Source organism: Astatotilapia calliptera, chromosome 15 (genome assembly GCF_964374335.1).
Source record: "Astatotilapia calliptera chromosome 15, fAstCal68.1, whole genome shotgun sequence".
Lineage (NCBI taxonomy): Eukaryota > Metazoa > Chordata > Actinopteri > Cichliformes > Cichlidae > Astatotilapia > Astatotilapia calliptera.
Window position 1 is genome coordinate 26274948 of NC_137436.1, and position 18284 is coordinate 26293231.

At 43.5% G+C, this 18284-nt stretch overlaps 1 protein-coding gene across 1 annotated transcript; it reads left to right on the top strand.

The window, feature by feature from the left end:
* The first annotated feature begins 12353 nt into the window (after positions 1–12353).
* LOC113006778 (NLR family CARD domain-containing protein 3-like) lies at positions 12354–17512 on the top strand. Its single transcript, XM_026142950.2, has 4 exons — positions 12354–12680; positions 13799–15638; positions 16088–16134; positions 16372–17512. The coding sequence occupies exons 1-4, from the start codon at positions 12476–12478 to the stop codon at positions 16905–16907; spliced, it is 2628 nt and encodes an 875-aa protein (XP_025998735.2). The 5' UTR covers positions 12354–12475; the 3' UTR covers positions 16908–17512.
* The last annotated feature ends 772 nt before the right edge of the window (positions 17513–18284 follow it).

The window sequence follows — 18284 nt, forward strand, 5'->3', positions numbered from 1 at the left end:
CACTTGCATTATGCTACTTCACAGGGATGACAATGTTGTTGCGTCTGTCCTTCTTATCCTCCCTCGCTGGTGTCTGGACTTCTTTTCTGTGCCTCTTTGCTGACTTTAAGAACGCCCATTTAGGATAGCCGCACGTTTTGAGTGCTTCCTTTACATGTGTGTGTTCCTTCTTTTTTCCTTCAGGCTTAGAGGGAACATGTTCTGCCCGGTGGTGTAGGGTCCTAATTACTCCAAGCTTGTGTTCCAGAGGGTGATGGGAGTCAAAGAGGAGGTACTGGTCCGTGTGTGTGGGCTTCCGGTAAACTTCGATGTTGAGGTTGCTGTTCTCTTCAATGTGCACGACGCAGTCCAGGAAAGGCAAACAGTTGTCCTTTGTGTCTTCCCTGGTGAACTTGATGTTTTTATCCACCGCGTTAATGTGCGCAGTGAAGGATTCCACTTCTTGTGTCTTGATTTTGACCCAGGTGTCGTCCACATATCTGTACCAGTGGCTGGGTACTCTTCCTTTGAAAGAGCCAAGAGCCTTCCTTTCCACTTCCTCCATGTAAAGGTTGGCTACAATAGGTGACACGGGGGAGCCCATGGCACAGCCATGTTTTTGTCTGTAAAAGCCTTCGTTGTACTTGAAATATGTAGTGGTGAGGCAGAGGTCTGGTCCTGCAGCTGCTCCTCAGCCACCTTCTCCTCGTCGCCAGCGTGGTCGACCACCGGATGACCTGGATGACTGAGAACCTTCACAGACATATTGCTGTACATTTTGGGAGGAACACCCTTCAACTGGTGCGGGAGTATGAAAGGGAATCAAGGAAACTAGCGGATTATAGGAACCATCTCCGTTTCAACCTAAGATGTAGACAAAGCAGAGTTGTTCCTAAGAGCCTGCGCCTTGGATCCACTGTCAGGGGATACAGAACAGACTTGATTCTACAGAGAGCACAAAATCACCTTTTAAGTAAAAGGATAAGACAGGTCCATTTCACCATAGATGCCCTCCAGATCAAGATCAGCCAGACCCTGCAGGAACTGGAAATCCTTCTACCCTCTCCAATCTTAGAAGAGGTTTACAAGTTTGTGGACAAGGCTCAGCGGGCCCAACACTCTAAAGGAAAAGAAAGACAACGCAGGAAATTTCACACCTTGCTTTCAAAAACACACACTCCTCATCCTGAACCTACACAACCCAGAGAAGAAAACACACCTGAAGTCAGTCAGGAGAAATGGGTTAAGAACTTTTCAGACAGGATTCTCACTGAACCTGAAAAGAGAGTATTAGCCAAAGGACTCAATTTTGCCATTTCTCCACAACAGTTGCCCATAGTGGACCTCATCACAGCCACAGAATCTGCCATACGGATTAATAAATTATCACAGACAGAAGCAGAGCAAATCAGGATGAAAGTCTCAGCCACGCTCTCCAGTGCCAAAGTCCCTCCATCCAACCTCACAATACAGGAAAAGAAGGCTGTCGCTTCCCTGAGCAAAGACCACAACATCACTGTTTTACCAGCTGATAAGGGAAGATGCACCGTGGTCCTAAACACTACAGATTACCATACAAAGATCACTACTCTCCTCAGTGACAACAATACCTACGAAGCCCTAAAGCGAGACCCCACAAGCAACTACAAAAAGAAAGTTATAGCTTGCCTTCAAGACTTTGAAAAGGACAAAATTATTGACCGCCTTACGTATCACCGCCTTTACCCAGGGGATACCATACCCTGCACCTATGGACTTCCTAATATCCACAAGGAAGCTGTCCCACTCAGACCCATAGTCAGTAGCATAAACTCAGCCACTTATAACATTGCTAAACACCTTGCTACCATCCTTGCTCCTCTTGTGGGGAACACCCCACACCACATCAAGAACTCCACCGACTTCACCGACAAGGTCCAGAAACTTACCCTGGATCCAGATGAAACCATGGTGTCCTTTGATGTAGTCTCTCTCTTCACTTGCATACCCACCATGGAGGCCATGGAGACTGTCAGAAAACGACTACAAGAAGACAGCTCCTTGGAGGACAGGACCAACTTCACACCCGATCAGATCTGCACACTGTTAGACCTCTGCCTCACCACTACATATTTCAAGTACAACGAAGGCTTTTACAGACAAAAACATGGCTGTGCCATGGGCTCCCCCGTGTCACCTATTGTAGCCAACCTTTACATGGAGGAAGTGGAAAGGAAGGCTCTTGGCTCTTTCAAAGGAAGAGTACCCAGCCACTGGTACAGATATGTGGACGACACCTGGGTCAAAATCAAGACACAAGAAGTGGAATCCTTCACTGCGCACATTAACGCGGTGGATAAAAACATCAAGTTCACCAGGGAAGACACAAAGGACAACTGTTTGCCTTTCCTGGACTGCGTCGTGCACATTGAAGAGAACAGCAACCTCAACATCGAAGTTTACCGGAAGCCCACACACACGGACCAGTACCTCCTCTTTGACTCCCATCACCCTCTGGAACACAAGCTTGGAGTAATTAGGACCCTACACCACCGGGCAGAACATGTTCCCTCTAAGCCTGAAGGAAAAAAGAAGGAACACACACATGTAAAGGAAGCACTCAAAACGTGCGGCTATCCTAAATGGGCGTTCTTAAAGTCAGCAAAGAGGCACAGAAAAGAAGTCCAGACACCAGCGAGGGAGGATAAGAAGGACAGACGCAACAACATTGTCATCCCCTATGTAGCCGGTGTATCAGAGAAACTCAGGAGAGTTTTCTCCAAGCATGACATCCCGGTGCATTTCAGACCCAGCAACACGCTCAGACAAAAACTGGTTCACCCGAAAGACAAAACGCCAAAACACAAACTTAACAATGTGGTGTATGCTGTACAGTGCAGCGAGGAATGCTCAGACCTCTACATTGGAGAGACCAAACAGCCACTTCACAAGCGCATGGCACAGCACAGAAGAGCCACCTCCACAGGACAAGACTCAGCTGTCCATCTGCATCTTAAGGATAAAGGACACTCTTTCGAGGATGCCAATGTTCACATTTTGGACAGAGAGGACAGATGGTTTGAAAGAGGAGTGAAAGAAGCCATCTATGTCCACTGTGAGCGACCATCTTTGAACAGAGGCGGGGGTTTACGACACCAACTCTCTGCCATCTATAATCCAGTTTTGAGATCCCTTCCCAGACGCCTTAACGCCCACTCACATCCTGGGCCATCTGACCTCAGGAATTCGCATGATAAGGTGGGGCCAGGTTTCACAATGAACACACCCGAAACTCTGGCTGATTGGGACCCACACCCAGTTTCACACCTTGGCTCAGGCGATTAGAGGATCATCAGGGGGTCCTTTTGTCCCTCTGTGGGGGGATACTCCCACTAGGTTTATATCTGGGACTCTCCACCATTTGACCTTAGAACTGAAGAAGCTTCTTGGATGAGAGGTGAAACGTCTTCAAGCAACTTAAAGAAGTCCAGACGCTTTTCTTTGCAAGCTCCTTTGACTACGATGACCTGGATGACTGAGAACCTTCACAGACAGAGGGCTTAAATACACGACTAACAATGCAACGATTGGAGACAGGTGAGTGAACAGCTGAACCTAATGAACTAATGATAAATGGGAAGAGGACTGAACATAATGCACACAGGCCAAGGCTAACACAATAAAACAGGAAGTGGAACAGGCAGTAGATAAACAGTGAACGTGAACTGAAAATACTGGGTCAACGACCCAGAAACCCTGACAGTACCCCCCCCCCCCCCCCCCCCCCTTCAAAGGCCGGCACCCGACGGCCAAAAGAAAAGAAAAACCAGAACAGGGCGGGCGGAGGGGGCCCAGGACGGAGGGACGGAGTCCAAAACAAAGACTGGTCTGGCGGGCGGCCCTGTGGCCGGTGGCCGAGATGGGACAGGTCCGGCGGGCGGCCGCGAGGAGGACGGCGGCGGCCACTGAGCCGGTCCGGTGGTCGACCACGCTGGCGACGAGGAGAAGGTGGCTGAGGAGCAGCTGCAGGAGGCGGCGTGAGAGCCGGCGGTGGCTGAGGAGCAGCTGCAGGAGGCGGCATGGGAGGCGGCATGGGAGGCGGCATGGGAGCCGGCATGGGAGCCGGCGGTGGCTGAGGAGCAGCTGCAGGACCAGGCGAAGCAGAAGCTGAGGCTGAAGCTGGACCAGGCGACGGCACGGGAGCGGGGGGTGACGGAGCCACAGCTGTAGGGCCAGCGGGTGCGGAAACCCCTGGCTGAGTGAGTATATTGCACAGTGATTATTGCACAGTCAAATACAAGAAAAAAGACAAAACAAAAAACAAAAAACAAATATTGCAAATATTGCACAGTGAAGAAAAGCACCTACAGCTCAGTTGTTCCTGCCGTCCCTTGTCCCCCTGTTTCTCCTCCTTCTCCCCTCCAGTGAGGAGTTAAACAGTGTGATGGCGTGTGGGACAAAGGAGTTTTTAAGTCTGTTGGTTTTTGACTTTGGGAGAAGCAGCCTGTCGCTGAATAGGCTCCTCTGATTGTTTACGACCGTGTGCAGAGGATACCTGGCATTGTTCATAATGTCCATCAGTTTCTTTAAGGTCCTCTTCTCTGCCACTGTCACCAGAGTGTCCAGCTTCATGCCGACCACAGAGCCAGCCTTCCTGATTAGTTTCTCCAGTCTGGGTGAGTCCCTCTTTGCTGTGCTGCTCCCCCAGCACACCACGCCATAGAAAAGGACTCCTGCGACCACTGACTGGTAAAACATCCTCAGGAGCTTCCTGCAGATGTTGAAAGACCTCAGCCTCCTGAGGAAGTACAGTCGGCTTTGGCCTTTTTTATACAGGTTCTGCGTGTTGCATGACCAGTCCAGTTTGTTGTCCACCAACAGCCCGAGGTACTTGTATGTGTTGACCACCTCCACCTCCTCTCCCTCTATCTGAACTGGCAGTGGACCTGGTCTGGACCTCCCGAAATCCACAACCAGTTCCTTGGTCTTTGAAGTGTTGAGTTGCAGGTGGTTTGTGTGACTCCATGTGACAAAGTTCCTCACCATATAAAACAAAAACAAGCAAGATTATTTAGCAATTCATTTCAGTTTTATTTATATAGTGCCAAATCACAACAACAGTCGCTTCAAGGCGACTGTATATATCATTATAGAACCTACAATAATATATACGGTACAGAGAAAAATCCAACAATCATATGACCCCCATAAGCAAGCACTTTGGCAACAGTGGGAAGGAAAAACTCCCTTTTAACAGGAAGAAACCTCCAGCAGAACCAGGCTCAGGGAGGGGCGGGGCCATCCACCGCGACTGGTTGGGGTGAGACAGAAACATAGAGTCATAATTTTGTTTTGTTTTCAGTTTACTAAACTTTACGGTTCACTGCTGAGACAAAGTGAGTGGTTTTAAATAGTGTTATGAAATTAGAGAAAAATCTTTCATGTCAGAACTATAGGACATTATGATAATTCTGCTCTCCTGCTCTTTCTTCGCTCACTGTGTGATAATACACTTCTCTGCATTTAAATCATTAGTCATCTGTGGCTCTCTTCCATAGCGTGTCTTTGTCCCGTCTTCCTCCCCTCACCCCTAAAAACCCAGAGGTTTTTTCCTGTTAAAAGGGAGTTTTTCCTTCCCACTGTTGCAAAACACTTTCTCATGGAGGGCGGGTAATATGATTGAAGGGTCTTTAGCTTACAACATAAAGTTCTTTGATTTGATTTGACACCATATAAATAAAATCATATTGAATCTGCTGTTAATACAATAAAAATACAACAATCATTTTATATTAAAAGTTAAATCCAGGAATTTTATGTTGACAGGCAACAATGAGAAGTTTATTAAGGTACTTTTTATCAGTTTATTAGGTATGAAACAGTTTGTTATTCGTGCGTTTCTGACAAATTTCCTCTCAGGAGCAATAAAGCAGGTCTTGTTGTATCTTATCTTACAGGAGTTATTAGTCTGTCTCTTTACTGTCAGTGCAGCAGGAAGTGAACCTTGTAGTATGAGTCCAGGGGAATGTGAATGTGTGGAGGCTGAGGTGATGGATGTGGGTGTAGGCCATGTATACATCTTCCCCTTCACTCATCTTTCATTACCTGCAATCCTTCTCTAACCTCTGACTTTAAGCGGGTGAAGCAGCCAGGTGGAGAATATAAAAAATGTTGGTGTTGGACATAAAAATGTGGCTGATTAACAACATTTTTCATCTACAGCACATTGTGTTAAACCTTTTCCAACCACATGTATACTTTCAGAATCAGAATCAGAATCAGAATCAGAAAGGGTTTTATTACCAAATGTTGAGCGGGTTTACAACATTAGGAGATTGCTGCGGTGCTTCAGTGCAAACATACTGTTATAAATACTGTTATAAATTAAGCTTAAATGGACAGGAAAATAAAAATGAGAATAAGAATTAAAAGTGCTAAGTAGATAGATAGATATATACATGATATATACATGAGTGCAGGTGGTGATCAGTGCCAAACATGGAATGATGCAGTGAACACAGCGTAGGGTCATGTGTTAGTGGTGGGAACAGTCATACGGTTATTGTTCATGTGTCCAACAGAAGAGGGGAAGAAACTGTTCTTATGGCGAGAGGTTCTGGTGCGAATGGACCGGAGCCTCCTGCCTGAGGGGAGCAGGTCAAACAGATTGTGTCCAGGGTGAGAAGGGTCAGCTGAGATCCGAGCTGCACGCCGCAGTGTCCTGGAGGTGTACAGGTCCTGCAGAGATGGGAGTCTGCAGCCAATCACCTTCTCAGCAGAGCGCACAACACGCTGCAGTCTCTGTTTGTCCCTGATAGTGGCTCCAGCGTACCACACGGTGATGGAGGAGGTGAGGATGGACTCGATGATTGCAGTGTAGAATTGCATCATCGTCCGTGTTGGCAGGTTGAATTTCTTCAGCTGCCTCAGGAAGTACATCCTCTGCTGGGCTTTCTTTATGACGGAGGTGATGGTGGGCTCCCACTTCAGGTCCTGGGTGATGGTGGTACCCAGGAAGCAGAATGAGTCCACAGAGGTGATGGGGGTGTCAGTCAGGATGATGGGGGGGAGTGGAGCTGTGTGCTTCCTGAAGTCCACAATAATCTCCACTGTCTTCTGGGCATTCAGCACCAGGTTGTTGTGGCTGCACCAGGACACCAGACGTTCAACCTCCCTCCTGTAGGCAGACTCATCCCCGTCCGAGATGAGTCCAATAACGGTGGTGTCATCTGCAAACTTGATTAGCTTGACAGACTGGTGGGTGGAGGTGCAGCAGTTAGTATACAGGGAGACGAGCAGGGGAGAAAGAACACAGCCCTGAGGGGAGCCGGTGCTGATGGTCTGGGAGTCCGAGACATTCTTTCCCAGCCTCACATGCTGCTTCACTACAGTTTATGATTATGTTCATGTGTTTAATGTCCCAGGCAACATGTGGAGGAGGTTTTAATGGAGAACCAGAACTTCTTGTTTAAATTGGGGCTATTAAAGCATAAAGACTTTTGCAGAGTCTGTGTACAGAGTATGCTAATTAACCAGTGATCATTAAAGGGGCTGTAAGTAAAGCCAAAAGTTAGAATCCAATCACATAATCGTGTAATTAATAAGCAGCTCTAGGAGCCGCTGTTTCTCTGGCTTTTCTGTTAATGTTTGACCAACACGACTTTTCAAAGAGTATTCAATTGAATTTCTTGTGGAATTAAAATCTATTTTTAAGTGTTCATTTTAAGAGCTAACTTACTCCTTCATAACAACCTTAAGTTAGCATTCAGGGTGTGGGTGCTTTGACTGACAGGTAGGAGATACTAGAATGTCATGATGGTTGACCAATCACAGGGAGGTTTTAATCACCTGTCTGAAGCCTTGGTTATTTAAAGGCCATTAACTCTCTGATGATGATTGATGTTTGAGCTTTTTTCCTGCTATACTCTCTCAACACTGTAAAAATGAAAGCCTGCTCTTCTTAAGCTCAAACTGTTGAATGATGCGGAGAGGCGGATGCTGTCCAAGATAAAGACAATGTTGGATAACACCTCCCACCCACTCCATGACATGTTGGTCAGTCACAGGAGCTCGTTCAGTGAGAGACTGAGATTACCGAAAAGCACCACTGAACGACACAGGAAATCATTCCTGCCTGTGGCCATCTCCCTGTACAACGCATCCACTTAACACACTGTTTGCTGCTACAGCTACACATGTTTCTTTTCCAACTATTTATTTATAAGTGACTTATGTATGTATGTATGTATATATATGTATATATTGTACTATTCTTAGTTAGCGTATTGTCTGTCTTGTCTTAATGTTGGTTTAAAATGGAGCACTGTAACAAAAAATAATTTCCCCCAGGGATCAATAAAGTATTCTGATTCTGATTCTGATTCTGAAACAGTTTCAGGTGTTTTTCTCCCGAATGAGGCAGTAAAACATCTTTGATTACTCACACAGGACCTTCTTACACCTGCTGAGATAAACAGAGATGGATCTCACGTAATTAAGAACACATTACGCTGCTCTTATCATACAAAAATGCAGCAGGTATTTTCTCTCAGTCTTGGCAGACACAAGACAACATATAAAATTTAATCCTGTTATTAATGTTTCTGTAACATGAAGCTTGGAACAGAACCGTCTGTGAAATAATGTTTTTATGATGTCATGAATGCCAAACATTCATAATGTAAAGCATCAAATAAGGACATTTACTTTGTAGATATGTTTAACTACTTCAACAATTAAAAGCAACCTGTGAACACCAGCGCTGACTTTTTAAGTACTGATTACTGAACACTTGTTTCACATTTTCATGAAGTTAAATATAAAAGAACTACGAGACTATGAAAGGTCTTCATAGTCCCCCATAACTAAAGCGTTTCTGCCATTTTCACTTGGGACATGACAGCCTGAGACTGATAAGCGTATTCTTCTCTGCTGCCTTGGCAATACCTCAATGCTTCAGGGAGATGTGGGAGTCTTTGCACCTCTGTGCAGACTGCTGCATCCATGACTTCAAATAACAAATCAATGGATCAGTCTATGGATGGATAATGCGTGGTAGAACGGATGGATGGATGGATGATAGATGATAGGTATATGGATGGATGGATGGATGGGTGGATATGAGCTGGTTTGTAGCCAGTTTGTGTTTCCAGTCTCATAAAGAAATGTTTCCAGTTTCACTGCTTTTATTTGAGTTTAGTCCTGCAGTGCTGCCTGTAGGTAATGGTGTAGAGGTTGTGTAGCAGTGCCATCTACTGACTGCAGCCAGAACTACACTGAGACCACAGAGACTCATGACGTATTGTAATTTTGTTCATGCTCAACACATAACAAGTGAAGGTATTGCAGAAGTGGCTTGAGCCTGACATCGTTCTAATGGCTGGTTTTTCTAGTGGGTTTATGGACTCATGATGTGATGGTTAGTGAATGTTTTCAGTATATGCTGCGTTGTTTTCAGACTGAGGTGTGTGTGTGTGTGTGTGTGTGTGTGTGTGTGTGTGTGTGTGTGTGTGTGTGTGTGTGTGTGTGTTGCTTAATAAAAGCCTTCTTTGCTCTTTTTTTTTTTGTGTTATCAGAACTTTATGATGCAGCTGATAAGGACTCGTGCTGTGTGTACTTGTGTGACTTCTGCTCTTTATTCCAAGGGTCATGGTGCAGTTTTCAGGTTTCCTTAAGGAAGACTTCAGTTTGTAGATAAATCCAGAGAGCTGAGACTGTGTGTGAATCTCCTGCTCTCTGCATGTTTCCCGTTGAAGCTGTGGATTCACTTAAGCTTCATGCAGATTATTTTCTCCATCAGAAGGTAACGTACTTTAACTCTGAACACAAAACCTAACAAAATCAACCTGCAGACTTATTTTGTTCGGTGTTCATTATGATCATTTGATCAGTTCAAACATTTTTAGTATTTTAACACCAAACTGAGCAAAGTTACACAAAGTGAGATGTTTATTGTTAACAATTGGGAGACTTTAACTTTGACCTGGCAGGTGGTGTTACTGAGAAACAGCAAGGTTCAAAGTTCTTTACATGGAGCTACAAAAATATTGTTAACATTTATCACTGATTAACAAATCATGACTCACCTGCAGCCAGGAGAAAAGAATCAAACAGGACCATTGAATATAAAATGATTAATCTCAGCAGGAAGGATTTTAATGTTTAATCAAATGTGTTCATGTTCAGGTTCATAAAGTTTTTATGCAGATATCTGAAGTGTTTTATAAAACTCTGAACATTTCCATGGACTTGTTGCCATGTGAGAAATGCTTCATGTTTCATGTTGATGATAAATTTGAATCAACGCTTTTTATAAAGTTATCTTTTTAGCATTTTTATTAAATCATAAATACCATAAAGAGAGAAAATTCATTAGTTTTCACCATGTCTTCTATAAACCAGGCTGAATGATACATGAAGACTGCGCTCTAAAAATCTTCAGCAAACTTAATTGTTTTAGAAAATCCTCATCATAAACAAACTGTAGCAACAAAATCATCTACAAATGTTATTTGGATGTTTTCTTTTCCTGACAGAAGTTATGAAGAACACAACCTCATAATTCAAAATGCACTGATGGAAAAACAAAAAAACATGTTTCTTTTAGTATTACTGCACCTTAAACCATGATGACATCACTGTTTGAACAAATTAAGCTCCTACTGAAGCAGCTGGGCTCTGCTCTTTGTAGTATGAAGGTTTCACTGACCTGCAGTCTGACCGGCTCTGATGGTGATTATGAGAATGTAACAGAGCCCTTGGGTTAAAGCAGCTTCTCTCTGTGTTTCCTCTAAAGGTGAAGATAGAACAACTCTGTAATGGACGTGGACCTGAATCTGGGTGGTGAGGATTTTCTTTATTCTGTCGTGCAGCTGACTTGTCTGCTGAGAGCAGACACCATTCTTAAGAAAGAAATGATATATCATATGACTTCCATTTTCTGCAGCTAGTCTTGGTATACACAGCAACACAGTCTGAAGTATAAATGTTGTTGTGCTGACTGAGCGTGTTGTTGTGTCTGTGTGAAGGTGTGTTCTCTTCTGTGGATCAGTGTGAGCACAGAAAGGAGGGAGTCCCTAACTCTGCATCCACTCTGTGTGGGGAACATGAGAGCCAGATCAAACCTCAGAGGTGAGAGGACCGTCTCTAACTGTCAGGACTCTTCTCTAGGTCACAGCTCAGCTCTCCCATCACAAAATCAATATTGAATCAGTGTGTAACTTTCTCAGAACAATGTCGGACTCTGTAGTTTTCTCTGGTCCCCTGTGACATATGAAGCTGCATGTTCTCCTTAAATTGCTGGCTGTCTAGATAGTTGGGAAACTTTCTGAAGGAAACCTGGTCTTATTAGGAGAGACGGCATCCATCCCACTTTGGATGGAGCAGCTCTCATTTCTAGAAATCTGGTCAAATTTATCAAACCCCCCAAACTGCTTCCTAATTGAGACCAGGAAGCAGAGCTGCAGCTTCTTAATGAACCAGCTTGGATTCACTGTCAATAAGTGCTGGAGTTTGTTTAAAATATTCCAGCATCTTTCCTGTACAACATTAAGCACTTTGAAGTAACTGTTGGAACTGAATCTTCATCGTCACGATTCGTGCTCTGAGCACTATATGTGTTGCATTTAAGGGTAAAGCAGCAGGTTGGACCAGACTCTGCCGGACCTGGAGCTGATCCTGAACCGGGTTGGGTGTCTGAATCCCTGAATAGAGAACGGGTCATGAACATTTACACTCCCATCTCTCAGATGCCATTCTCTGACAAAACGTGAGCTTTGACTGAAAACTACATTTCTTTCTGTCGTTTCTAGAAGCTTCTATAAACCTCTGCTTATAATGTGTCTATTTTATGTTTCAAGACCAAATAAAAAGCAGACATTTGATCCTTGTGTAACCACATGTCTGACTGTGACATCCAGTGGCTCCATCAACCGTGAAATTAAATTTAAAGGCTCAACGTAAGGATGAAAATTTGATTATCATTTGATATTTTTAGAATATACGGTGTATGAAATGTATCCTGTTTTTTCTGACATTTCCACAGAGACGAGCAGCAGCAGAAGTTAAAGGTTCCCCATCACCAGCCTGATAGTGGGCACCAAACAGCTCTGCAGGACATATTTATGGTATGTAAGCACAGAAAACACATATCACCATGGAGAAATACTGCAGTGTTTCTGCTTAATACTACTATCAATCAATCTACCTACAATCTTTTTCATCACAGCTCCTGCTGTTTGGGAACAACACTGCTCTCTGCTCTCTTAAATTTAGTTTAGTCCAAAGTTCATGTTTCTGTTTTCATCAGAGCCAGCTGGGGCTTGAAATGTTGTACTCTTTCCAGGTTTGTCATTACTTATATGGTACAAGTAATGACAAAAATATCTCAAAGACAGTGACCGTGACTGAGTTGGTGCTTTTTCTGCACTGAGCACTTCACAGACAGTTAGATATACTAAATGTGGTGTTGTGTTTAACAGAAGCTAACATTTCTTTCTAGCAACTTGAGGAGAACATTATGAGATTTGTGAAGACCGAGCTGAAGAGGTTCCAGGAGGTCCTAAATCCAGATTACAGAGACGGTGGACTTGATCAGAGTGAAGATGAGGGCCTGGGTGGTACAGCTGAAGAGCAGAAGAGCAGCAGAGAGTCATTTCTAAAGATCACACAACACTTCCTGAGGAGAATGAAGCAGGAGGAGCTGGCCGACTGTCTACAAACCAGTAAGATAATTTAAAATAAGATAAGAAATACACCACCCATAAAAGTTTGTTCGGTGACCTCCAGCTCTGATGGAGAGGAGGTCCAGTTTGCAACCTATTATAGAGCCAGCCTTCATGGTCAGTTTATTTAATCTGCTGGTGTCACCAGCTTCCACTGGTGATAGTGTGATTTTCTTTGCTAAAGGAACTAAGCGTGTTGTTTTCACTAACACTGGAGTCTCACTATGCTTTTGACAAGCATAGTGAGACTTTTACTGGACTGGAGTCAATCCAGCTGTAAATGTGACAGCTGGGCAGCACAAGTCCTCAGGACCTTAAAACTGACATCACAGTCCAGCAGGGGATGTTTCTCAGTGTGACAAAGGGATAAGCAGTTGTAATGCTCTCCACTTGTCCCAGATGTGTTGACTTTTTTTTTTTTTTTTTTTTTGCATATTATGCACCTTATTCTGTCTCTCTATTTATTTGCTATGATTTGCTATTTGTCAAAGTAACTTTGCTGCACTGACTATCCTGGGTTTGTTTGTGTACGCATCCTTATACCATAGAAATGCTTCCTTTTGCTTCTTTCTAGGTCTGCAGGGGTTTTTTGAATTTGTTTTTTTGTTTTGTTTTTTGTAAATAGAGCCGTTTAGTTGTGTAAATGTGCTAATCAGAAGTGTGAGGAGCTTCAGATGAGGGAGGAGAGGTGAGCTGTGTTATTGCACTCATGTACTTTTGAGTTTTGGTAATTAAGTTAATTAAGTTTCACATATGATGGAGTTCACTGTAAATTCTCTAAATGTCTGCTGAGTCTGCTTCCTTACCACCTTCCTTGACGTTCGAGTCTGACTACATCACACTCAGATGTCAGGATTCCCTTGATGACAGAAGACTAGTAGTGCGAATGTGTGAAAGGTGTTGTGTGGTGGAGAAGACTTCAGAAATAAAAGTCGCGAAATAAACCTGTTGAAATTATTTATCTTTTTGTTGTCTACAGGCTGCCCACTCATTGTCTGTCACCTTTATCCTAGTGATTTTTTTTGTTCCGCTCCACTCGTTCCTTACATTTTTCGGATCATGTTTTGCTTCCGTAGAACTGCCTGGATAGTAATCATAGTTTTTGTATGTTCCTTTAGGAACCCATGCTGCAGAGTGCCAACGTAAACTGAAAGTTTATCTACAGAAAAACATCCAGTGCATGTTTGAAGGGATCACTAAAGCAGGAAACCCAAATTTTTGTAATCAGATCTACACAGAGCTCTACATCACAGAGGGAGGGACTTCAGAGGTCAATGATGAACATGAGGCCAGACAGATTGAAACAGCATCCAGGAAACCAGACAGACCAGAAGCAACAATCAGACAAGAAGACATCTTTAAAGCCTCACCTGTTAAAGACAAGCCAATCAGAACAGTGCTGACAAAGGGAGTGGCTGGCATTGGGAAAACAGTCCTAACACAGAAGTTCACTCTGGACTGGGCTGAAGACAAAGCCAACCAGGACATCCAGTTCATGTTTCCATTCACTTTCAGAGAGCTGAATGTGCTGAAAGAGAAAAAGTTCAGCTTGGTGGAACTTGTTCATCACTTCTTTACTGAAACCAAAGAAGCAGGAATCTGCAGCTTTGAAGACTTCCAGGTTGTGTTCATCTTTGATGGTCTGGATGAGTGTCGACTTCCTCTGGACTTCCACAACACTACAATTTTGACTGATGTTACAGAGTCCACCTCAGTGGATGTGCTGCTGATAAACCTCATCAGGGGGAAACTGCTTCCTTCTGCTTGCCTCTGGATAACCACACGACCTGTAGCAGCCAATCAGATCCCTTCTGACTGTGTTGACATGGTAACAGAGGTCAGAGGATTCACTGACCCACAGAAGGAGGAGTACTTTAGGAAGAGATTCAGAGATGAAGAAAAATCCAGCATGATCATCTCCCACATAAAGACATCACGAAGCCTCCACATCATGTGCCACATCCCAGTCTTCTGCTGGATCACTGCTACAGTTCTTGAGGATGTGCTGAAAACCAGTGAGGAAGGTGAGTTGCCCAAGACCCTGACTGAGATGTACATCCACTTCCTGGTGGTTCAGTCCAAAGTGAAGAAGGTCAAGTATGATGGAGGAGCTAAGACAAATCAATCCTGGAGTCTAGAGAGCAGGAAGCTGATCAAGTCTCTGGGAAAACTGGCTTTTGATCAGCTGCAGAAAGGAAACCTGATCTTCTATGAATCAGACCTGAAAGAGTGTGGCATCAATATCACAGCAGCCTCAGTGTACTCAGGAGTGTTCACACAGATCTTTAAAGAGGAGAGAGGACTGTACCAGGACAAGGTGTTCTGCTTCATCCATCTGAATGTTCAGGAGTTTCTGGCTGCTCTTCATGTCCATCTGACCTTCATCAACTCTGGAGTTGATCTGTTAGAAGAAGAACAAACATCATCTCTGTTGTCTAAAGTAAGACCCAAATCTAAACTCAAACATCTCCATGAGAGTGCTGTGGACAAAGCCCTAAAGAGTCCAAATGGACACCTGGACTTGTTCCTGCGGTTTCTCCTGGGTCTTTCCCTGCAGACCAATCAGAGTCTCTTACAAGGCCTGCTGACACAGACAGGAAGTAGCTCAGAGACCAATCAGGAAACAGTCCAGTACATCAAGAAGAAACTCCGCAAGAAACTGTCTGCAGGGAAATGTATTAATCTGTTCCACTGTCTCAACGAGCTGAATGATCGTTCTCTGGTGGAGGAGATCCAACAGTCCCTGATTTCAGGAAGTCTCTCCAAAGATGAGCTGTCTCCCTCTCAGTGGTCAGCTCTGGTCTTCATCTTACTGTCATCAGAAGAAGATCAGGATGTGTTTGACTCAAAGAAATACTCAGTTACTGAGGAGGCTCTTCTGAGGCTGCTGCCAGTGGTGAAAACTAATAAATCTCAGCACGTTGATAGACGTATGGAGTATCCGAAACAACTAAAGAGGTAGAAAATGGAAATATAAATTAACATTTTTAAATTATACTCTAAACCAATTGCTGTTTTCATTAATGATACAGTATAGTAGCATACTATGCTAATTCTTTTTGTTAGCAAGTGACTCATAAAAACATTGAACTCGAACGCATTTTCAAAGGTTATTTTTTGGCTTTCACATTTTATAGGATGAAACTATTGAGACCAACATTTTTATGCACTTTTGTTTTTGTTTTTTAAATCAAAGTCAGATTCTTTTGCACTTCTTAGATTCTTAAAACACTTTTGTGGTTTACAATTTGACATCACCAACAAAAGTAACTTGTTCGCCCCCATCAGTAAAATAGCAATTTGATCTAAAACAGTGTCTCATATCAGGAAATTTGAATTCTTTGCATTCATGACTAATGTATTGTGCTTGATAATTTGTATGTCGCTGTCACTATACTTATCTACAGAGTGGACCACAGCACAGAGCAGGTGTTAAGGTTTGCACTGCAAAAATGTAAGTTTGCACTTTTTATTCATCTCTTATTAAATTCAAATTCCTAAATCACTTAAGATGCAAGTGAGAAGCTGATTAGATAATTCAGCTTACTCTCAAAGGTTTTCATTCTGCTGGCACTCTGAAGGGGCACCGATTGTGGAACTGATCTTCTATTCGTGCTTGACTGTGCAAGAATTAAGATCTATAAACTACTATTGTAATGTCTTTGCTTTTACATTGTACTTTCTCTGTTAGACTTCTGCGAACTTGAACTGGACCCAAATACAGCGCACAGAAACCTCAAACTGTCTGACAACAACAGGAGGGTGACACATGTGAGAGCGGTGCAGCCATATCCTGATCATCCAGGCAGATTTGACTACTGGAATCAGCTTCTCTGCAAAAATGAGCTTACAGGTCGCTGTTACTGGGAGATCGAGTGTAGAGGAGTGATTGACGTCGCAGTGACTTACGGACAAATTCAAAGGAGAGGAGACAGCGATGACTGCAAGCTTGGCTCCAACGATCAGTCTTGGAGTCTGAACTGTTGTGAAGATGGTTACCGTGCTTGTCACAACAACTTTAGGAAGGACGTAGATTTGGCCCTACCCTCCTCCGTCTCTAACAGAGTAGCAGTGTATGTGGACTGTCCTGCTGGCACTCTGTCCTTCTACAGAGTCTCCTCTGACAAACTCGTCCACCTCCACACCTTCAACACCACATTCACCGAACCTCTTTATCCTGGTTTTGAAGTGTGGTATGGGTCTTCAGTGTCTCTGTGTTCTGTGTAGGAGGGAGCGTTTCCGCATGAGTGGAAAAATGTTCCCACTGCTGACTGACTGCAGCTGCTTAGACCAGCTAAGAGAATCATGTAGAGATATTTGACTGTTCAAATTTTATTTTAAAGGGCAGAAATGTTTTTAATGTACGAAATTATCAACATAGAAAATCAGTGAATGGAACAGCATTGAAATTTGATGATGTCATGTCAATGCGTGTGTGTGTGTGTGTGTGTGTATGTTGATAATAATGCATAATGCATATGTTCATAAATGATAACGTGTCATCACGTGGCCCAGGCATTAAGGACGGTCAAACTGTATTTTTTTCTGTTGGCAGAATAACCAGTCATAGTAACCGAAGTCAAGTGTCATACATGCCTTAAAGTCTCTTATCATATCAAATAATGGTACTGCAGTATCGGCAGCACATTGTTTTTCATAGTATTCTCCTCCCACAGAGATTTTGGTGTAACTATAACATGTTGTAACAGGTTCTTCCAGAAATGTTTTTATAGGGTTTCTGATAATCTGAGATCAAAGGATGACTGGATGTCTGAGCATTCCCTTTTTTCTTTTCCATTAAATTTTATATTAAATGTTTATTGTGATTACTATCCTTTTTGTGTGTCTGTCCTGTCTTTTGTACTGTCTGTCATACAGAGTTATTGGTAAAGCCACTGTGCACAGTATGTATATGCAAATTTACTTCAGTTTTACTAAATGCTGAGATGCGTTCAAATACTGAGTGTCTTTGAGATTTTATTTGTGTTTTGAAATGATTTAGGATTCAGTACAGTCATGTCAGCGGTCAGGTTTTGTGAAAATCTTGTGAGCGTGACAACTCACAAACAGTGTTGGGAAGGCCACTTTTAAAATGTATTCCACTACAGATTAGAGATGGACCGATCCGATATTACGTATCGGTATCGGTCCGATACTGACCTAAATTACTGGATCGGATATCGGAGAAAAATAAAAAAGTAATCCGATCCATTAAATATCACAAAAGCACCTCACAAAACTTGCAACACGCCGTAACTTACCTCAGAATGTTAGCACGTCGGAGCAGTTTGCATCACGTGATAGAGCGGCTGTGGCATGCGGGACCTGTCGGTGGTCTGGATAGCATTTGGAGCTTCGCTAGCAACCCGGCATTTCATCTCCGACAGAGTTATCCCAGAGAGAAGTAAAGCAAGTGTGTAAGTCCATCTCTGAATGTTTGTAAAGCATTCCTGCGTTAAGCTTAACAAGCGACTGCCTCTCCTGCTGCTACTTCAATCATGAAACTGCTTAATGATCAGCTGATCGGCTTTTCTGTCGCGAGTCCGTCTCTCTTGTTTGTTTTTGGCCCACTTTGCACCAGAAAGAGGAAACCAGTGGCTGAAC

Coding starts and splice junctions, on each gene's coding strand:
- LOC113006778 (XM_026142950.2), top strand. CDS start 12,476: ATGAGATTTGTGAAGACCGAGCTGAAGAGGTTCCAGGAGGTCCTAAAT. Junction 12,681..13,798: donor GGCCGACTGTCTACAAACCA/GTAAGATAATTT, acceptor ATGTTCCTTTAG/GAACCCATGCTGCAGAGTGC. Junction 15,639..16,087: donor TATCCGAAACAACTAAAGAG/GTAGAAAATGGA, acceptor ACTTATCTACAG/AGTGGACCACAGCACAGAGC.